At 37.7% G+C, this 20,710-nt stretch overlaps 2 protein-coding genes across 2 annotated transcripts; one reads left to right on the forward strand and one right to left on the reverse strand.

Annotated features, from left to right (window-relative positions):
* Positions 1–65: 65 nt before the first annotated feature.
* Positions 66–16,900, reverse strand: LOC128670993 (uncharacterized). Its single transcript, XM_053747052.2, has 12 exons — positions 16,736–16,900; positions 15,969–16,087; positions 13,442–15,144; positions 11,023–13,351; positions 10,757–10,935; positions 10,246–10,471; positions 9,538–9,982; positions 9,363–9,466; positions 7,919–9,289; positions 6,607–6,856; positions 3,799–3,924; positions 66–3,087 (listed from the first exon to the last, which is right to left on the reverse strand). Exons 2-12 carry the CDS (start codon positions 16,005–16,007, stop codon positions 3,053–3,055), a joined length of 6,807 nt encoding a protein of 2,268 aa, XP_053603027.1. The 5' UTR covers positions 16,008–16,087; positions 16,736–16,900; the 3' UTR covers positions 66–3,052.
* Positions 16,901–18,993: 2,093 nt separating this feature from the next.
* LOC128670819 (uncharacterized protein) lies at positions 18,994–20,610 on the forward strand. The gene is made up of 5 exons (XM_053746809.1): positions 18,994–19,174; positions 19,261–19,481; positions 19,644–19,802; positions 19,915–20,062; positions 20,170–20,610. Exons 1-5 carry the CDS (start codon positions 19,121–19,123, stop codon positions 20,557–20,559), a joined length of 972 nt encoding a protein of 323 aa, XP_053602784.1. The 5' UTR covers positions 18,994–19,120; the 3' UTR covers positions 20,560–20,610.
* The last annotated feature ends 100 nt before the right edge of the window (positions 20,611–20,710 follow it).

Here is a 20,710-nt window from a genome sequence, read left to right on the forward strand (position 1 = left end):
TGGTTGTTTTAATTTCTTGGAATCTATAGACTAAAAAAAGGAAAAGCGTGACATTCAAACGAAGATTTTATGTAATTAATTATCATAACATCTTTTATTCTATATTATTATTTTAAATTTTACATGCTTAGTTCAAACATTAAGAAGAAATAATAATATTTAACATCTGAATAATATACAGTTCTAGTAATTTATGAACCACTTAGCAATAAAATTATATTAATATTGCAAAATATTCCATTGTTACGTCGAATGCCTAACACGTAATTATGAATAAGAAGAAGGGACAGAGGTGGGTGCAATCACAAGGAACAGAGGGGGAACTAAGTTCATATATGGCAAACAAGAGATACAGAGTGCGTTATAGTTCACCATAACAAAATATAGCTTTTACTTATGCATTAATTATTATAATATATACACAAATATCGTTCTCTACTGGATGATATTATCAAGATTTTATCACAAAGATTTTTCTAATTTCTACAGAACATTTATTGATTAGAGAACATTGCGCTGTGAACTATGTTGGTACATATACATTAACTACAATAGAAAAATGATGAAATGTACTTTCCTTTGTGTAATTCGTTATTAAAGATGAGTGTACCATATATAACGAGAATGTTCACAGCAAAATGCACTTTAACACGAAGACAATAAGCGATTCACAATTCTAGTTGACAACCAGATCGAAATATTTACATTTCATTATAGAACACTACTGACGTTATCACTCCACACTGGCTGGGGTAGTCACCAATAATCAATATATTCAAACAAAAACCATAAAACGGCAATACCTTTACAATACGTATAAAAAATAATAAAATCCAGAGTTAAAATAAAATGCTATTAAAATATCTTGTGTTTATAGATTTCTATGACCTAGTCTTGCCTTTAGGCGATTATTGCAACGTGTTGACTATAATTAATCTTTCAGTATAAATTAAATTATGCTTTGTCTATTTTAATCTTTTCACAAGAAATAGGAAGCAAAAGTATGAGAACACTAATTGTATCCACTACAGTGATCGAATTTTAGTTACAATTTAATATTCGATTAACAGATAACGTCGTTAATCAGAAACACGGATAGAAAAATCAGACGGCACAGAGATAATTTTCAAATTTTGACGTTAACAAAATAATTTAACAGTAAAAATTGATTTCATAATACAGTCGACGGCTTGTTTTGATTTATGAGGATACAAAAACATGTCATACAATCAGAAGGACACACTTCACGTGTGCAAATTAACGTAAAAAAAAAGGCGCTGCCTATCTAATCCTAACAATTTAAGTTTTAATAGTGCCTGCTAATACAATTCATAACTTGATTTAAAATCAAAAAATACATTCAATACATTTAGAATTCGCTAATACTATTACTTCCCCAAACCGCGAAAAGCATGTCAGTAAGAGTTCCGAAATACGGAACGTTGAGCAACTATTAAGCTACACACTGGTATCAAAAAACAATGTATGTAGTTTCACTACAAACATTTTGTGTAAATCTAATACACTGCTAATTTCTGCGCCTCTTATACATGCAACCTTAAAAATGAAAATGTAACAAAAGATAAAAATATATGATTTTGTGTTTTCAAATTGTGTTTACCAGCTTTAATTTTGGTTATTAATAAATACAAAAGTTTCAACTATTTTGCTTTAAAATAAGGATTTTCATTTAAATGCACAATTTTCAAATTTTTTTTTTTAACTGTTGCTAAAATCTCTGATTTTCTTCATTTCCAAGGTTACAATTTCACAAAGCTACCATTTGAAGACTAATGGGGAAAGGATTCAACTACCCTCCGATTCCAACTTCCTTGACGGCGCAGAAAACGTACAGCTAAAAGGAAAAAAGTATCTCGAGGTGTAAAAAATAAAGACCATTTTGACATTTCATCTGGACGATTAAACATTAATAAGGCCCCGTATGCTGTTCGTTTTCCACGCCAATCGCGGGGTTTTCCTACTTATATAATAACAAACAGAATATTTTGCAAGTGTCTGTATTTGCCACTGGGCTTCGGGCGCGACTACGTACCCCTAGCTGGGGTCTACAACATCGATTCGTTGTCACCAATACAGGAATGTTTCTAAGTATGCCTCATATTAAAATTGATATAATTAATTTATTAATCAAAGGTATTGAATTTCATTGTGGTGTTTAAAGACTAAGTATAATACAGTTTATATTTTTTTAAATGAATTCACATGACTAATAATGCAAAGCATATTAGAAACAAATCTGGCGGTGAAGGGGCGCGGATTGACGAATTAAACTAGCTCATTACGACCACACACTCGACAAATATGACACAGTCCAGACATTTACAGGCAGTGGGCCGAAAGCGGCGCAATAATTTACAATGAAGACGCAATCGGCCCTCGACGCAGCTGCCAAGGTTTTGTGATGGAGACGGACAACAAGAGTCCTTACGACAGCTCGTCCCTCGATCTAAAGGCGGACACGGGACATGCCTTCTCTTAAATTATAACACAGATTTAACCTCTAACATGGCTAACGCGCTTCTGTACCGAAACATGTCTACACATGAGAAACGACTAACACTAACAGACCTACGCTCCGGGGACGACGCCCCAGACTCTATATACGCTAAAAAAGTAAAACAAATAATAAAAACAACTATAATTTACTTAAACATTATGCGTACAAAAATCCTATTCAGCGCTTGTTAGGCGCTCTATCGATAGATCCATAATAAATAAATATATCAATAAGATACATAAACATTGTACATATATAAAAAATCTTTTTTATTACCTTTATACATACATACCGAGTAGGTAGCCTACCGCTATCTTAATCTCCTATATACAATATGTACAAGGGGAAATAAAAACAATTTGTACTTGCAGAAAACCGTGAAAATAAAACAGAAGATAAAACGGAAATATACAAATGTCTCTAACACGAGTCCATAAAAAAGTTACATTAATAATTACGTTATTCTATAATACATGGCCGGGCCTCGGCGACGGCTTGAGATTGTTTTTACAAAAATACGATTTGTCTGGCGCCCTACCTGTCCGTGCGCTTGCCCGCGATCGCCACATCTGAAACAAGACAGCCAGTATGTTATATACAACATATAGATACAAATCTCACTGAAATTGTAAATGCTAGGTTACACAAGGTGTAACTTTGTGTTGTCCTAGCGAACATATACGACGACACGCGGAAACTACATCCGTTATCTTATTTTTGCTGAAAGCAAAGAAACCTAATATTTCAATTACTCTTCAATTACCCTATAAAAAAGAGTACGACCTTGATAAGATACCTCGAGTATAAGCTAAATAGCGCTTTCATATAAAACATCTTTATGGTTAGTTGATCGATCATCGTATATAATATCAAATAATGCAAAACAAGAAAGGTAAGGTCGTCGTCCGACAACGCACGATGGCTTCATTTTAAAAAAGTGACCCTTTCGCAAAACGAAACAGTTTTCGACCAGAGCGGTTAGTGTGGGTTTGCATTTCACTTCTTACCATCGAATCGATTCGAAGTGAGACGCAACGAACGGGTTTGCTGCGTCTCACTTCGAATCGATTCGATAGTGACAAGTGAAACGCAAGCACGCACTTTGCCCAGGAACATTTACGACGTAATCACCAAGTCGGATCTTTCGCCTTTGCAGTCAAGAGCCCAGTATTAAAAAAAAAAAGAAAACAGAAAAAAAGCAAAAAGGTCTGGACAAAAAAAAAACAAAAAAAAAAGTGACCAGTACGTTTAACTAAAGCCCCTTGTGCCCCATACCGTACCGGGCTGGTCGGTGGGCGGACGCGCCTCCTCGTCGTCGGGCAGCGCCAGCCCGAACTCCCTTCGGAGACGAGAGCTCAGGTTTTCCCTTTGACGCTCAGATGCGGTCGGCTGCGCGTCGAATACACCTGAAATATATAAACAGATTGTTGAAATTATACATAAGATCTGTGGATCTGTGAACGCGGTCATAGGGGCGAATTTGCAGTCAAATTTGGGTAGGTTGATCTATTGTTGACTGTATGATGACATTTATTTGGAAAAGAAAATTGATATGCAGAAAAGTTGAGTTATCTCAAAATTGTGGAATGGAGTCTAATCTTCACTTTATCTTAGTCAAAATAAACGTACATATGTTCAAAGACAACGCATACTATGTATTTTTTTTTCTAAAAGCTCTTATCTGTCTTAAAAGTGGTATCCTGTGGGAATTTCAAAATTCAAAATTAAATTAACTTTGAATTTTTAAATTAGGTTACTTAATACACGTGAAATGAAAGTAATTTTTATATTACTCCATTCTAAAAATTGCTGTATTTCTATTATGACTATTACTTTCAACAGCCTAGACAAACATTGAACATGCACGCATAAGTATCGGGTACATACAAGGCAAAATTTGCATAATATCCTCCCACAGATACATACAACATATGCAAATACTAAATTGACAGTGTTGCCGCATACACGTATGAAGTACTAGCGCGATCATTAAACAGGATACGCTGTGACCCCACTTCGCCCCGCATTGTCGTGCACTAACGCAAGTGGCATAAAAATAAACATGCATAGTGTGGCTGCTTGCCAAACGGCCGGCCACTCACAATATAACTGTTAAGGTCCTACCTTAAATCCAAAGGAGTCATTTAAAATAAAAAAAAAATCTTCGAAAATGTTCAAGCACTCAAGAAGTGCGTGACCTATTTTTTTTCCGTGATATATATGTCCTTCTCCATACTCTGAACTACAAGTACATATCACTGGTTGGGTAGAGAAATGCAGAGGTAACAAACTTACTTTCACATACCTCCTTACATATTATAAAATTAAGTTCTCTGCTGCGTCTGTTTGTGTCTGTTCGCGATTAACTCAAAAACTTCTTCACTGATTTTCACCGTGTGATTTCTGATTAAGGGTTAAGTGTATATATTTTATTATGTTTTTACCCGAGATTACGATAAAGACTAGGTTTTCTTGATAGGACTTTATTCGACGTGGCCTATCTAAAAGTTTTAAATCTACGAACGCAATGACAACGTGAAAGAGCTCTTAGTAACAGGAATAAGAATTAAATTTCCTGTTACGGGATAATGAAGAAGTAACGATCAAATTAGCTCATTGATTGATATAGTATGGAGCAAAAAAGCTAATTGTAATAAGTTTTGTTACAACGCAGTTTACACACGATGTTTACGCTTCTCAAGGCCGACGAGACCATTACTTTGAATGTAATTGCGTCGTAGTATCTGTTAAAACAATAAATAGAAAAAGATGAAACTATTTATTTATTATTTCGAATCCCTGTAATTAAAAAAAATATATAAATGAGACTTGAGGCGCAGGAGACAGCGAAAGAAAAGTCGAGATGACATTGATAGTTTCCAGAGGGCAGATCTCGGCAGACAAGGGGCTCTTCCCTTTCTTGCCCAGCAGTGGTTTACGTCGACAGGCTCAAAAAAACTAATGAATGGAATTCTTTATTAAAGAATAATGTACATAATAAATGATAACGCGTGACTGTTTGATAACCCTAACTGATTGCACCTGTTACATAAAAACTGGAAAGTTGTTTACATGATTGTGCAAAATTTGAGATATTAATATAAAATTATCTTAGTACCTTGGCAATTACCAGGAATTAATAAACGAATAACTGAACGGTAAGATGGATTATGCACATTATAAGATTGATATAATGGTAAAAAAAAGCCTCATTATTTTACTAGTTGTGACTCTCAATTTCGGGATGCAAACTAACCAATCAGATTAGAATCACAATCTGACTCTTGGGCAACTTTAGTGGTTGTGAAAAAATTAATAAACGTCGTTCGACACAGTAGCACAGTGTAGTCCATACATTCTCACATCCAATGTAAACGATGTCATCGAAATCTATACGTTTTGGGGTGAAACTAAACAACCTAGGCTTACCATTAGGTAAAACCATCACGATAGTACCGATTGATAAAACGTGTTTGTTTAGTTTTTACTGTTATTATTTTAGATATAGTTTAGTCCTGTTTGCAACGGGGTCGTACGGCATTAGGCGAGATCGTGACGCAACGCAATTGAATCGAGACCTGCGGACCGTGAACCGATGCAATTCCCTCTAATAGCATCGCATTTGCATCGGAGATAATTACATCTCGTGACGAGACCGGCAGCTTTTATGCGCGTGTGCATTGTATTGAATAGAAGCTATTTAACTTGTTAAAACTAACGATTAAAATTGTAAGCTATTTTCTTTCTAAAAATGTTTTATTCCTTTGTATTTATGTGCTCCCGATACTTTTACCTAGAGACTACCTACACAAAAAAAAGTTGCGTGACGATACGTGAGGTGGAAGACAGACAGTGTTGGAAACGCGGCACCACCTTCTGTTTCGCTACATATAGTTCGTCGTCCAACGGTTGCACAGGAAATGGTCAGATTACATTGTTTGAGTCACGGGAAAACGATGGATAAGACTGGCGCACGTAGGAAATGGCGGGAAAAAGGGGAGGCCTATACTCAGCAGTGGCACAGATTACTAACTAGTTTCTTCGTGCACTGGGTTGATGTGTGCTGAAAATGATGAGTTACAGCTTACCTCTGAGGTCATGTTCGGCAGTGAGTTCCCTGTGCAGTCTCTGTTCCAACTCATCGGCAGCCTGGGCCGCGGCTGCGTCCAGCCGATGCGGGGACAGCGAGGCGGCGCCCGAGGACTCCGACGACCACTCGGACCCGACCTCGGCCTCCGCCGCGCCTTGATCGGCCTCCGCCCCGTCGAGCGAGTCCCGAGTGCTGTCGTCGTGGCCACTGCCGCCTTTGAGACGCTTGCGGTATTCGCTGATAGAGAGCTGCCGGAATATTCTTTGTTAAATTGTGGGTCACTAGTATAAAACAAAGACGCCCTCCGTGTCTGTCTGTTTCTAAGCTTTCCTCCTTTTAAACCAAGCAACTGATTTTGATTGGTTTTACATTTTCTCTTAGACAATAAATTCCCGAAGGTTTATACATATACATGAACCTGAGCGAAGATGGCCGGGTCTTTAGTTGTTCATAATCTGTTTGCTAACTTTTACGGAATAATGAATAAATAAATAAATACCTACGTGCACAAATCACACAAACATTGTAACTCCTATAATAAGTTTGAGACTTGTGTTAGGATAACTAACCCTGTTGACTTAGTTATCCTGTAACACAAGTCTCCTACAACAAACTCCTACAACAACAACTTTATCTATATATTAATATGTTATTATATTGTTACATAATAACATAAACATTCAAGACCCATTGACATACTGAACATAGAATGCTTCAATATTGAGAGTAACATTCTATGATCGGGAGCTGTTTTGTCAAAATCATTATTACTGCTGCAAAATATTAAAAGACATTATTATTACATTAAAGATATTTATATCTAATCTAACCACTCATTCACTTTCAGATAAATAAATTACGATAAGATAAAGCCACTGATGTGCAACACTGTCAAGAGACATTCATTTATACTTATGGTTGCAACTTGCAGAAATAACAAAATGAGCTAATGCATTTCTCATAGCAGATTTGTCACTTATAAAAATTGTAAAATTGTAGTTGATCGAAGTTTCCTCCTCATTTCTAAGTATTCCAATTCCATTGCTAGTAACTAACAATGATTGGTCAAATTCATAGTGATCAATGCCAGCTATATAATGACATTTACATACTATTCTTATTGATATACTACTAATCTGATTCGCCGAGCCTATTCAACACGCTAAGAAGAATGCTAGCTAAATCCGAAACTGCAAATATGATATTGACCAAGCCACCCCTCACTTCACAGCCCTACCATGTCTCAAGTGGAATTCGATAAAGAGGCAATGAAACAAGTAGTTAGGTGGGTTGAGCGTGGCGATACATACCTTCCTGCGCACCGGCTTGGGTTTGTCCTGCGGCGGCGGCTGCAGGCGGGGGTCGCGTGGCGCGGCGCTGGCCTTGCTGCCGGCGGGCGGCGGCGCCGGCGACGACCGGCTGCTCCGCAACACGCCAGACAATATCACACTGTTGTTAGAGTCCATACTGTTCACACGGTTCAATATCTCGTGCACGTTCTTAAACTCGTCCCGCGTACTGTCCTTATTATCGAATATACTACTGTCTAAATTCGTCGTCTTGTCTATCGCACTCTTTATTATCGACATGTTCGGCACGTTCTGATCTTCGAAGTTAAATGTCTGTGTCATATTGCTGAAGATACCCGAAAATAGACCGGTCGAACTGAAACGCGACGAGAACGGTAACGATTTGTCGAGCACTGACGGTCGGTCGGCGACCTCGTAGCTCTTCTCCTCGGCCGGAGACTCCGCCCGCACTGGCTTCGCAGGCTTCATTGGCTCCTCAGGAAGAGGGATCGCCTCGGGAAGCGGGATCGCTTCTGGAGGCGGAATCATAGATATAGGATTTGGTTCCTCTGGCAAAGGAATATTCTCCGGCGCCGGTAAAGGTATAGACTCCACTGGAGGCAAAGGTATATTCTCTGGCGACACGTGAATCTTCTCGTCGTGCACAGAGTTGCTCATGTCGTCGTGAATATCTCCATTGATTTCTGGCGACTTCGAGCTATTGTTTTCTTCCTCTGTCCTCAATTGAATACTGATTTGGTCATCCACCATGTTGAGATCGAAGTTTAAATTTACCTTCTTCCGTTTTTCTTTTGGCTTTTTATTTCTGCTTTTGAGTATCAGGATATTTTCTGTGTGGAATGAGTGGATCTTTTTCTGTATATCGTCCATTTCGTCACGTTGCGGCGAGGAGTTTCCGCTCGTGTCTGCAGACTGACAACTATTCAGCTTGTCATTTGGGCTTTCTATACCTTTGATTTCACTATTGCTGTTTTCGTTAGATTCAAGTTTGGGTTGTGATGAGATCGTAGTGTCAATTTCCATTGGGACCACTTTATTGTAGTTTGTATCCTCAATTTCGACGTTATTGTTATTTGTTTTGATATCTTCCGGTTTAGTGATTACAGGCGGCGATATCTTGTAGTCTGCATTAGGTGGCACGCCGATTATCCTCCTAATGTTTTCACTGTCATGTGGCACTATGTTAACGTTAAGATCATTGTCCATATTGCACTGGTCATCAGAGCCTTGTCCGCTGTCAGACCTGGTCCGGTCCCTGCCGTATATACTGTCCATTATATTTCTAACTTTAAACTGTCTAGCAGACGCATGTGAATCGTCTTTAACTGGGGACTCCTCCGATGTAAGCACCGGCGATGATTCGTCGATGCACTGCACAATTAATAAAACATTAGATAAAATAAAATTACTCATATTCTAAGTTACCACATTATTGTATACTTACAGGCACAATAGTGTTCTGTTCACACGATAACGACTCTCTCGCTAACCTTCGCTTTTTCAAAGGTGTTATCATTTCGTTTGGTGGCGATTCTGAAACAAACACATCTACAATTAAACATAGTATACTTGCCCAGATTTATAAAAATTACAGATTTTTAAAATGTATGTCAACTCACCAGCAGACGGTGAATCACTTTCTTCACTAATGGCCTGTCGAAGCCATCTCTTCTTGGCACTATGTTGAGGCACTACTGTAGGAACGACCTCTACTACTTCAGTGGGTGGTGTACTCCTTGTGATTCTCTTAGCTTTCTTAGGCGGTTTGTTTCTGTCTCTCCCCGGGGTCCTAGGAGGTGACAAACGAGCATTTTCTTCATCTATATCTTGTCCCCCACTAAGATCACCGATCATTGTCGAGGCTACTTGGACTAAGCTCTCTAATGAAGGAGCCGAGACTAAAGAAGGTCTGTATGGGGATCGGTAAGGAGATGGCGTCCTTTCGGGAGAGCGGCCTATCCATTCTGTGGCCATAGTCTTCTTGGTTTTAGGGAGTTTAAATGTAGATTCCACTGAACCAACGGCTGCTTCAACTAATAGACATGCTGAACTCAAGCCAAGATCCTGAAAAAAGAATGCATCACATAAGTTAATCTGGTTTTCTGGTTTAATCTGGTTTTACTTCATTTTACGATATAACAATATTTGAATGATATTTCGACTTGAACGTTTTTTTTATATAAGAGAGACGCGAATTTTGGCATCCGATGAATTTACCCTCAAAAATGTTACAGAGTGGTTATTTCAATCATAGCTATTGCAATCATAACAAACTACCCTCCAAAATTCGACTGAACCAATATTGTTGGCACAATAACACACATTACCTCTTGCGGGGGCCGTGGTATCTGATCAACCGGGGTTGTTACAATGGGAGTGGTCGCCACAGTGGACGTGATGGGTTGTAAGGCGCTGTGCCGACGAGGCGGCCTCGTGCGGGGCGGTGTGCGCGGGGCCTCGTCCCCGGAGGTGTGCATGTCACTATCAGCAGAGTTCAGCCGCCGGCGGCCGCTCAACGTCGACTGAGAAGTCGTCCGCGCGCGGCCCTTGCGTCTGCAACAATATTTATTTATTAAACTTTATTGTTCCAAGTAAAAACAAAAGAATGGCGAACTTAATGTTAAAAACATATTGATAACTAGATATAAACATCATTGTATTTATATACCCATTGGCTGAGCTCTTAGATATTTTGGTTTAATGTAAACCAAAGAGTAATCATTCCTGTTGAATCAAGTACTATCAGAGACTAGATATGTTATATTCAATAAGACATAGATCTTCATTAAATAGTGATCATGAATGACAACGAAAAATTGTTGATAAATAAACCCTTACTTTCTTCTCTTCTTAGTAGAGTTCTGTATTTCCTCCTCGTCTTCTTTATCGGGAGCGTTAGGATGTGGATCAGACTCCCTCCTTTTTTGCCGTTCTTTAACCTCTTGTTTCCGCTGCTCAGCTTTCTCCATCCTTTCGAACGCTTTCATTATAGCCTCCATTTTGCGCTCTTCCCGGGTCTAAAAACAAAAATAAAATTTTAGTTTAAACTACACATCAAATGTCAATTAAATAATGAATGTGTAAAAAAAGGAAAAGATTATTACCATCTTTCTCTTCTCTTTTTCTTTGTTAGCAGCAGTCTGAATTTTGTCTTGCGAATCATCAGTTTTGTCGTCTAAAGAGTCTTGGTTAACGCATGTGGTCCTACTAGACCGCGATGATCTATCGTGACACGCGGACTTTGCAGTAAATTCGCGCGTGACCGGCCTTTCATCTTCTACCTTAGTTTCCACCTTAACTTCTTCTTTAGGCTCTTCTTTAACTACTTTTTCCTCATCCTTTTCCACTATTTCTGATTTCTCTTCATCAGATAGAACTTCGTCAGTTTTCAAAACAGGCTCATGGTCATTAACTTTTGGTTCTTCTACTACCGGCTCTGGCGTCACTATATCCTCTTTTACAGGTTTCGTCTCCATATCTTCACTAATTTCAGGTTTCCTTTCTTCTACACAAGTTTCTGTTTTAAAGAAATCTGGTTCATCTATCTCTGGTTTTAATTCCTCTTTAGAGAGCAGATCAATTTCTGATTTTACTTCTGGCAAGTGAATTCTGTCGTAACTGTACGGTATAGGTTCTTTAACAGGTGACATTGGAGAGAAATCCTGTTTTATAGGAGATTTCTTCTCAGTTTTAATTGGCAAATTCTGTGGATATTCTTTGACGGGAGTAAGTGGTGGCTCTGGAGGTGGTGACATTGGAGAGGAACTGCTGAAACATCTGTTCCTGCTTCTCTTCTCTCTTGGGGGATAATCCACACTCTTTCTTGAAACTTTCGTATCATAATTTAAACCATTAACTTTACAATGTTTTGGATTTCCACAAGCACAAGGCTGTTTGCTGCCATCAGAGTCATGGCCAACAGTAATTTCTGTGTCAGACTGAATTACTCCAATCGTAACTAGATAAACGTGCAGAGTGCCTTTGACAATGCAGTGTTGGAGTTCAGCGTTGGGTTTGCACGATCTCCGAACGAACCGTGCTTCATTGCCATAAGTCCGTGTGTCGATACAGATCTGCGTGTTATCTTTCGGCAGTCTATAGAAGAATACGAAGGGGCCTGGCTTTTGGCTTCCAGCCCGCGCAGAAGTCTGCAATTGAGGTCTATGCTGATTGGAAAGCATATATTTGCCTCTAAGTTCTATGATAGGGGTATTCTCCTTCAGCTCTTTTATAGCAATTAGAATTGTACCACCGGCATGTGGTACGGTCGTACATAAATGCGCTGTTATGGCTGATGCCATGATCGGCGAGCTGCCCAATTTGTTGCTATATTTCATAATCTTAGCTCGCAGTTCTGGGCTGTAATGGTTTGTCATAGCCAGTTCATAAGACTCTTGCCAATGTGACTGATTTGATACATTGGAATTGTATTTGCTTCTGTTCAACATCATTTCCTTCTTTCGTTTGACTCTTTTTTCTGTCAACTTTCTCTTAGCTCCTTTTCTTACGACTTCGGTTTTCTTGGGTCGTTTAGGACCTCGCTTGGGCGGCAAGGGTTGGGGCGGTGGCTGGGGCGGCAGAGGCGGGATAACGGGTACGGAACTGGAATTATATGTCGTTACAAACGAACCACTTGTATTAGTATAAGTTGTAACAGTCAACAAACGCTTCCTTCTTTGTCCTGGAGGGTGGGCAGTTTCTGAAGAGTCTGAATCTGACGCCCCCAAGGCATGAAGTTCCTCTCTCTTCCGTAACTGAATAGATCGGGCGTGACGTCTGTCAATAGGCCGCGGCAAGCAGAGTTCACACATGTAAGTGTCAGGTATATTATTCCTGTCAATACCCATGCAGTCGACATGCTGCCATTCCCCACAACGATCACAGCATATCATGTAACCATCATCATGAGTAAAATCACAAATGCACCGAGTTTTGCCTTCTTCTTCGCCTTCGGGTGCAGTTTCTGTGTCGCTGCCGCCTCTATTTGTTTGTGTTCTATCCCCGTCCAAGGACGAGATAACAGAAGCTGCGTCATCTTCCGGCGGAGGAGGCGGCAGTGGGTGCGGATTGTAAGTCAAAGCTCCCATCTGAATGGTAGAGACAGGAATGGGAGTGCCGATAACACTGGTTGGCACCGTTATTGGCAGTTCATACGACGCTGTTGACATAATGACAGGAGAAGTTCTCTTCATGGGGCTGACTGGTGTTGTAGGAGTAGGTGAAGCAATAGACGTCGGTGATAAAGTTGACACAATTGTAGTTATAGCAGGAGGAGAAGGTGAAGGCTGTTTCTGCGCGGGTAATGAGTATGTATGATCTAGCATCACGAAAGCGAGCGCCTGGAAAGAATACCGACGGAATTCTTCTGTGAGATTAGGTCTCTCTTCCATACCAATTATATCATCTGCTGTTTGTAGTGTCGACTTGTCGCCACTGAAATAAAAATATTTTTTGTTAATGATATGATAACCCTAATAATTGTTATTGGATTTTGTATTTATTTTTAAGAAAATATATACTTACAAAACAATTCTTTTCTGGTTGTTTGGTTTGACTGCAATGATCTCTTCTATATTTATTGGAGGTGCCACAGTGGCTACAATGGGTGCTGGACTAGGATGCAGCATTAGTTTTGGTTGTGATAAAGACTGCAGTATTTGTGCAGTCAACTGCTGGTTAGCAGACACTTGTGAAACAGTAGAGAGCTGATTGTCCGCCGTTCCATAGGTCTGCACATAGCGCAAGTTAGGAGTAGACCCCGATTGAACATAATGAGGACCTTTTGGCAGACTAGTACTTATTGGAGCCGTTGAGATTAACACTGGGCCACATGGAGACTGTAACACTAAGCGCTCGCCTTTCTGAGGAAACTTCATTTGATGTTGAATACTTGGTTTATGTGGTGGACTTCCTACCTTTTGTATAACTTTAGAAGTATTGGTATCCAGGGTGCTGTAAGTAGTTTGCTGTGGCTGGCTTTTGTAAGTAGCACCAGCTTTAGTATCTACTTTGTTAGTTGACCCTGTTTGCTGAATTATCTTTATAGCCCTAGACTGGTTCTTCTGTCCAGAGACTTGGCTAGAATTCTTGGATCCTTTAAATGTGTTAACAGATTTCCTTCCAGAGTGTACTGACATTTTGTTGGGTCCAGAGACGACCCGGGATAGAATATGGCACTGGGTGTTACCTGATGATGCAGCAACCATAGCATTTAAGTTAGCACCATTGTTTACTTTATTCAAAGTTTTATTTAAGTTTGTGCTCTTTGTGAATGTGTGACTGTAAGATACATTTTTAATGGGGCTGTTGCTTATAACATTAGGCGAAAGAGAGCAACCAATCAAAGATTGACTTTTTGAGGGTTTAGTACAAAGCACAGAATTATTTACATGTTTCTGTGAAACCACATTAGTGTTCCATTTGTAGAAATGGTTCTGCGTGCCATACACAGGTGCTATCTCTTTACCCTGTGTGATGTATTGTTGTGAATAAGTAGGATTTTTCGGTATGGATATGTTGCTTAGTATCTGAACTTTAGAAGTCTTAGGTCTATAACTGGTTTCTGTGACAATGTTAGCTCTTTTGGACTGATTGGTGTCATTTACATAGCTTTCACTAGTGATTATTATTTGTGAAACTCCTTGAGCCTGTTCATCTTCACTTTTATTATCTGTGGTTGCACTACTTGCAAGGACGGCTGGCAACCACAATGTTTGGTTGCCAGATACATCTTGTGATACATTTTGAATAGCTGTTATATTACCCACAGCTGCATCAACATTGATAGTGAAGTTTTGGGGCAACTTCGTAACATTTTGAACTATTGCCGTATTCAATGGAGCTTGTATCAGAGTTGCAGAGTTCTCTATATAATTACCATCATTTGAATCATCTGTTTCTTGTATTATAGGATAAGCAATATGGCCTGCATTGTCTATGGTAGGCTCCTCTATCCTGATTATTCCTGGGAGAGAATCAACAGACATATCTGTGTCACATCTCTTTTCTGCAATATGAAACTCAACTTCCTTGTCTACTTTATTATGAACGGAGTGAATGATACTTTCAAGGTTAGTAGAGTCTGGCTCGGGATCGCCCTCTGTAGGAGATAAGGGCACAGCCCTCAAGACAGGAGTGCGTACACTTGGTACATTCATATTATCTGTTAATTTGTGTTCCAATACATGATCAAACACATTTTCACTGGAGGTGGTCGGCCCGTAATCCTACAACAACATACTTAATTAGCAATAAATAATAAGACAATAATTTTCAAAAAGATGACATTTCGCTGCGCTTTTTTAAAATTAACTTCATATTTAAACATACAATAATATGTTTAGGTAGATGGTAGAATGTCCCCCATCGAATGAATTTATTATCATACAATCAACATATCTTTCAGTGGACTTGAATAATGGAATAACAGTCATGTCAAATGCCCCAATTGACTTGTGATAGTGATTTGTATAGAAGGACAAAAATATGTATTATCTAGTACTTACCATGAAATAAACTAAAACCAGAAAGACTAAATCTAAAGGTTTACAATGAATACACAAACAACTTCAAATCTTTATTATTTTAAATTATTTCACATAACTATCAGAACCTGTATTAAATACCTATTAGACATCTCATACCACATAAATACAATCAGCAGCTACTAAATTTAATATGTACCTACACTAACACAAAAAATGAGATGCCTATGTAAGATCTAAGGCATGGTGGAAAGAAGAAAAGTTTGGAAATAGGAATAAAGAATTAAATGTGGTTATAAAACAAAAGTCATAAAAAACTACTCTTCTAGAGATTTGCATATGGGTTAAGAAGCAAGCTAAAGATTTATAAAGGGTTTTTAACTTTCAAGCAACTTATAATATTCTATTGCACACATTTTTATATATAAGTTTTATACAGCTTCTATTAAAAGATTATTAGAGAGCTCAAGAGGTTCATAAATGGCTTTAATATAATTTTAGTAGTACTGGTATGTTGTTGAGTTGTTGGGGATGAAAAGGGGCATAAAATGAAGCATGCTACTCACTTGCCGGGCCGCAGATTCATATTCTGATGTAGATGACATACCGTAAATACTATCATCTTGGGTCAAACCCGAGATGACGCTTTGGAGAGCACCTCGGCCTCCAAGTTTATTTCATGTGACTGCAATCGAAAATTGACTTTTTATCCATATATCTTCCAAATCGTCGCTATTGCGAATTATGTACACCATAATGATCTTGGTAAAAATATTTTTAGTAGACTACGATATGCACGACCCTCGAGGTCATTGTTCCAGAAACAAATAGAAAGTCACTTTATTTCATTCCCTACGATCAAATATATCAAGTAAAGCCTATTACAATCATAATAAACGCAAAAATGCTTAGATATAATGCATTTTATAAGTGAATAGGTTAATCCACTGCCGCCATTAATGTCGCACGGAAATTGAAATGTCTCGCTAATAAACATCAAAAAAGTAAACACTAACCTAAAATGAAATAATATTGATAATATATTAAGAAATTGATGTAATATTTTCAATTAAATGGTTATAAAATTTATACAAGCCTGCATAGTAACAAAGGGACGTAAAATACAAGTACATACGAAAACGAGGTTTGTATATTTATATCAACTCCGTAAATCAGCAATAATAGAATTAAAGTAAAGACCTAATCATTTAAAGCAAAAAAAGGCTTCAGAAACGTATTATTTATCTTATATGACAGCATCACAATAGCGATGAAATATGAAATCCAGATGTAAACACTTTTGAAGAAAATAGTGATAGAAATCGTAACATACCTGTGTGCAAAAGGATTAATATCACCTACTACTTAGCGAAACTATTTCCATCAAATAATTGCATAGCACAATCGAAATAGGCCTCAAAGTCCGAAACTACGACCAAAACATTCACTAGAGTTGAAGATGGCGGCCATTGCATTTTCTTTCTTGATACAAAACAACGGGGTTTCACGAAACATGTCCAAGTACCTAGTACTTCCGGTCAAATATATTCATAATAATTTATTATGAAATAAACTTATATTTATTTATGAAAATAAATTTCAGTATTTTAATTAAATTCATCAAAATTTTATTGAATTTGAAATTATATGGAAATTTGTACCTTAATTACTTATAAAATCTAATAGTTTCTATTTTTATTTATATCCTTGTCTATGGAGAAGCATCCGCAAAATTATTTGCTCTATGACCAAGCATAGTCGATTTTATTTTTTTTATGAAAAAAAGCTAAAGAATACTACGTTGTTGTGTTGATGCCATGCCATAAAGATTTCTCGAACTCGAAATCTTCGAGAACGCCTGGGAACGATCGAGAAGTATCACTCTAGGAAACGTTCGCCACAGTGGAAATAGCACAGATTAAAAACATTACATGGAAATTGTAAATATTATATAAAGAAAGAAGAAAGAATAACTTTATTCGGCTAAACAAAACACATTATGTTTAGATATTATGCTAAAGTATAATACCTGTGGCGACACCTACCACGCCACATGCATAACGCCGCAGATGTAAATTCGACCAAACGCAACGAATAACAAGCCACACAAGTGATCCAGGACACTACGGACAGATTGCACGACGGTCGACTCACTACAGACAGCTAACAAGCCTAGACCGCGCAGACAGTGAGTTTTAGATTGGAAGCATAAATACAACCACCGACATGACATCGTTGGAGCCGTGCGGTTCCCCAGGTGCAACACCTAGCTTGGCGGGAAGATCTTTCCTTTGTGGCGGTCGAGCATAATCACCTGGCTCCCGCTACATACCTAATTTTATAGGAACTTATTAATTTAAAATACAAGTTTTTGCCTGCGTTTTCTTACGGGAACAGTTATTTTTCCGAGATTCGTTGAATAAATAGAGCGTGAAGAGGTAACAAACAAACTTACTTTCGCATTTATAATATTAGTTAGGAATAGGATAGTTAGGATTCACGACTTTAGTCGTGTTCACAATAATAAAAACTATAAGGACCAGAGGCGATTCATGGAGTCTTGGGTCGGCTCTAACTAGGATTTGGTACCTACATAATAATTGAACAAGTAGAATAATTTCAACATGAAGTTTATTCACCAATCCGAATCTTTTTGTTACTCGATACATATAACCCTACTACTGTTGTTGTTGTACGCCTATAAGGCAGAATGCATGTTCTATATATATCAAGACCATCTGATTCTAATTCTGTATTCTGACAAATAAATGATTGATTGATTGATTGTTTACCAGCGGCTTCGCCCGCTTAAATGACCTCGGGAACAGTTTCTTCTTGGGATTGGGATATTGAAATAAAATATCCATAGCGCTTTAAAATACAAACAGTGCCATCTAGTGTTTTATTGTTAAGTGAAGCGGTGGTGGTGTAATAATTAATAAAAGGCCCGCCTGTGTATCGAAAGGTCTCAGGTTCATATCCTACTCGTGCCATATGAATTTGTATACAAATTTGACTCATATAGGCATAGTAGTTTTCATTTTTAATAGACCACCACTTGCTTCCGGTGAAGGAAAACATCGTGAGGAAACCTGCACACTGGTGGACAGTTTAGTCCACTAGTGTGCATGCCACTACCTGTCATTAGAAGGCGGTAAAAAGTCGTAAAAGTAATGTCAGATGCCTTTAGGCATTTTAAATAAAATTTGACACCAGTGTTACCTAGTAATAATACACTCGATATGAAGATGATTGTAAAGTTAGAAAACGTACATATATGCCTCGTCTAGAATATAGAATACAGGGTTTTCGCAAATCCCACGGGAACTGAAGTTCTTTCCGAGATTAATATAATGGTCTACCTACAAGCAGCTGCGCGCGGGGCCCTTTTAAATCTATGGTATTACCCGAGCGCCCTTTCTGAATGGGTCAATATTTCCACTGCTTTTATATCTGTGAAAATTTCTAATATTTATTAACTGTTTGGAAATCTTCTATCTCATATTCATCAATAAAAAAGAAAAAAATACCCGGGGTACGCTAACGCGTCATCTTTAGTTTTCATTATCTTTGGTTGGTTGCATTTAAAAAAAGTAAAAAAATGACAAAACTCAATTGTCATTTCCACGTTTATTGTTAGGTTATGTATGTCGTATTGCCGAATTTGTGTTAATTTGTTGCCCATTATTATTACTAGTGATAAGTCGATCTATCTAAAATGACAGACTTTATATTAAATGACAGTGATACTGAAGCAGATTCAGACGAGGAGGTATATTTAGACGTTTATCGTGTAATATATCATAGTATGTTATACCTATCTACCCTATCAATAAATTACATTTTCTTTTATTTCAGCTCCAGGAAGCTTTTGCCAAGGGTTTACTGAAGCCAGGTCTAAATGAAGAAATTGAGAGGGTTGAAAAGGCATACGTTAATAATGTTCCGGATTTAAAAGCAAAGTTAAAAGAATTCAAACTGAAATTGCCATGGGTTGAGACATTGGATTTGGTGACAAGTGTCGCACCTATGGCCCCGGACGTGGCCTTACAAATGCAAGATACTGCTCAGAGAAGAAAGTAAGATACTACATATAATTTAAAATAATATGACAATTTCAATTGCATATTTAGTTTCATACATAGTTTGTGAAGTATTTTTTAAATTTTATGAATTATAGATAACATTCTTATGTTAAATATTTACCATATTTTATATGTGTGTTTGCTTTTTTTATATAGAAATATAAAGGAGAATAGTAAAGGTAGCAGGGAATATGACCCTGCACAGGACCCTGTGTTGAACGAGTTTAAACGAGAGAACCTGATTCATAGACAAGCTCAAGCTGCAGTTTTAGAAGGCATCAAGAAGCTAAAGGAACTCGGGGTCCCTACTAGAAGGTAATATTACTGTTAATTCATATTTTATATCATTAAGAAATAAGTTATTTGAATTGGTATCTCCTCCAGATCTATACTAGGTTTTATTATTAATTACTCTTTATTTAATCAGGCCTGATGATTTCTTTGCTGAGATGGCAAAAACTGATGAGCATATGCAGAAGGTCCGCAAGAATTTGATGGCAAAACAAGCTGCTCAAGCTCGCACTGAGAAAGTTCGCCAGTTGAGAGAACAAAAGAAGATTGCTAAGCGTGTACAGGTAATTATGTACAGATTTAAAAATATGTGTTAGGTGTAGGTTCAAACAAGATTATCATTGCTGAATTATCTCATCTAAACATGAAATATTTTGCCTTTTCTTTACAGATTGATGCAAAACTCAAACAGGCTGCGGAGAAAAGAGATATGCTAGAACAATTGAAGAGAGTACGGAAAGGAAAATCAACAGATTTAGACTTTTTAGATGATAATAATAAAGGTAGCAATAAAAATAAAGGCATCGAAAACAAAGTTAACAAAAGAAGAGCCATGAAAGACAAGAAATTTGGCTTTGGAGGGAAAAAGAAGGGTTCAAAACTGAATACGAGAGAATCATCTAATCAAATGGATGGCTTTAATAGCTCTGCTAAAAAGAGACCTTTTGACTTTAAAAATAAATCCTTCAAACCTAATAATAAAAATAAGTCCTTCAAACCTAACAATAAGAAGAAGAATCAGAGACCAGGAAAGTCTAAGAGAAAGAATGCTAAAAGATAAAGAATTTTACTTCTAAGAATTGATTTTGTAATAAATTTGTGCCTATTGCAATATTATACTTTTATTTTACACTTGTCTTAACAATATACTGTATCATAATACAGCGAACCTATTCAATCGAACATGAATCCATTTAGACATATACATACAT

The sequence above is a fragment of the Plodia interpunctella genome, chromosome 6, assembly GCF_027563975.2.
Source record: "Plodia interpunctella isolate USDA-ARS_2022_Savannah chromosome 6, ilPloInte3.2, whole genome shotgun sequence".
Classification (NCBI taxonomy): domain Eukaryota; kingdom Metazoa; phylum Arthropoda; class Insecta; order Lepidoptera; family Pyralidae; genus Plodia; species Plodia interpunctella.

Coding starts and splice junctions, on each gene's coding strand:
- LOC128670993 (XM_053747052.2), bottom strand. CDS start 16,007: ATGTCATCTACATCAGAATATGAATCTGCGGCCCGGCAA. Junction 10,936..11,022: donor AAAAAGAGAAGAGAAAGATG/GTAATAATCTTT, acceptor TTTTGTTTTTAG/ACCCGGGAAGAGCGCAAAAT. Junction 3,925..6,606: donor TGCCGAACATGACCTCAGAG/GTAAGCTGTAAC, acceptor TATATATTTCAG/GTGTATTCGACGCGCAGCCG.
- LOC128670819 (XM_053746809.1), top strand. CDS start 19,121: ATGACAGACTTTATATTAAATGACAGTGATACTGAAGCAGATTCAGAC. Junction 19,482..19,643: donor GATACTGCTCAGAGAAGAAA/GTAAGATACTAC, acceptor TTTTTTATATAG/AAATATAAAGGAGAATAGTA. Junction 19,803..19,914: donor CTCGGGGTCCCTACTAGAAG/GTAATATTACTG, acceptor TTATTTAATCAG/GCCTGATGATTTCTTTGCTG.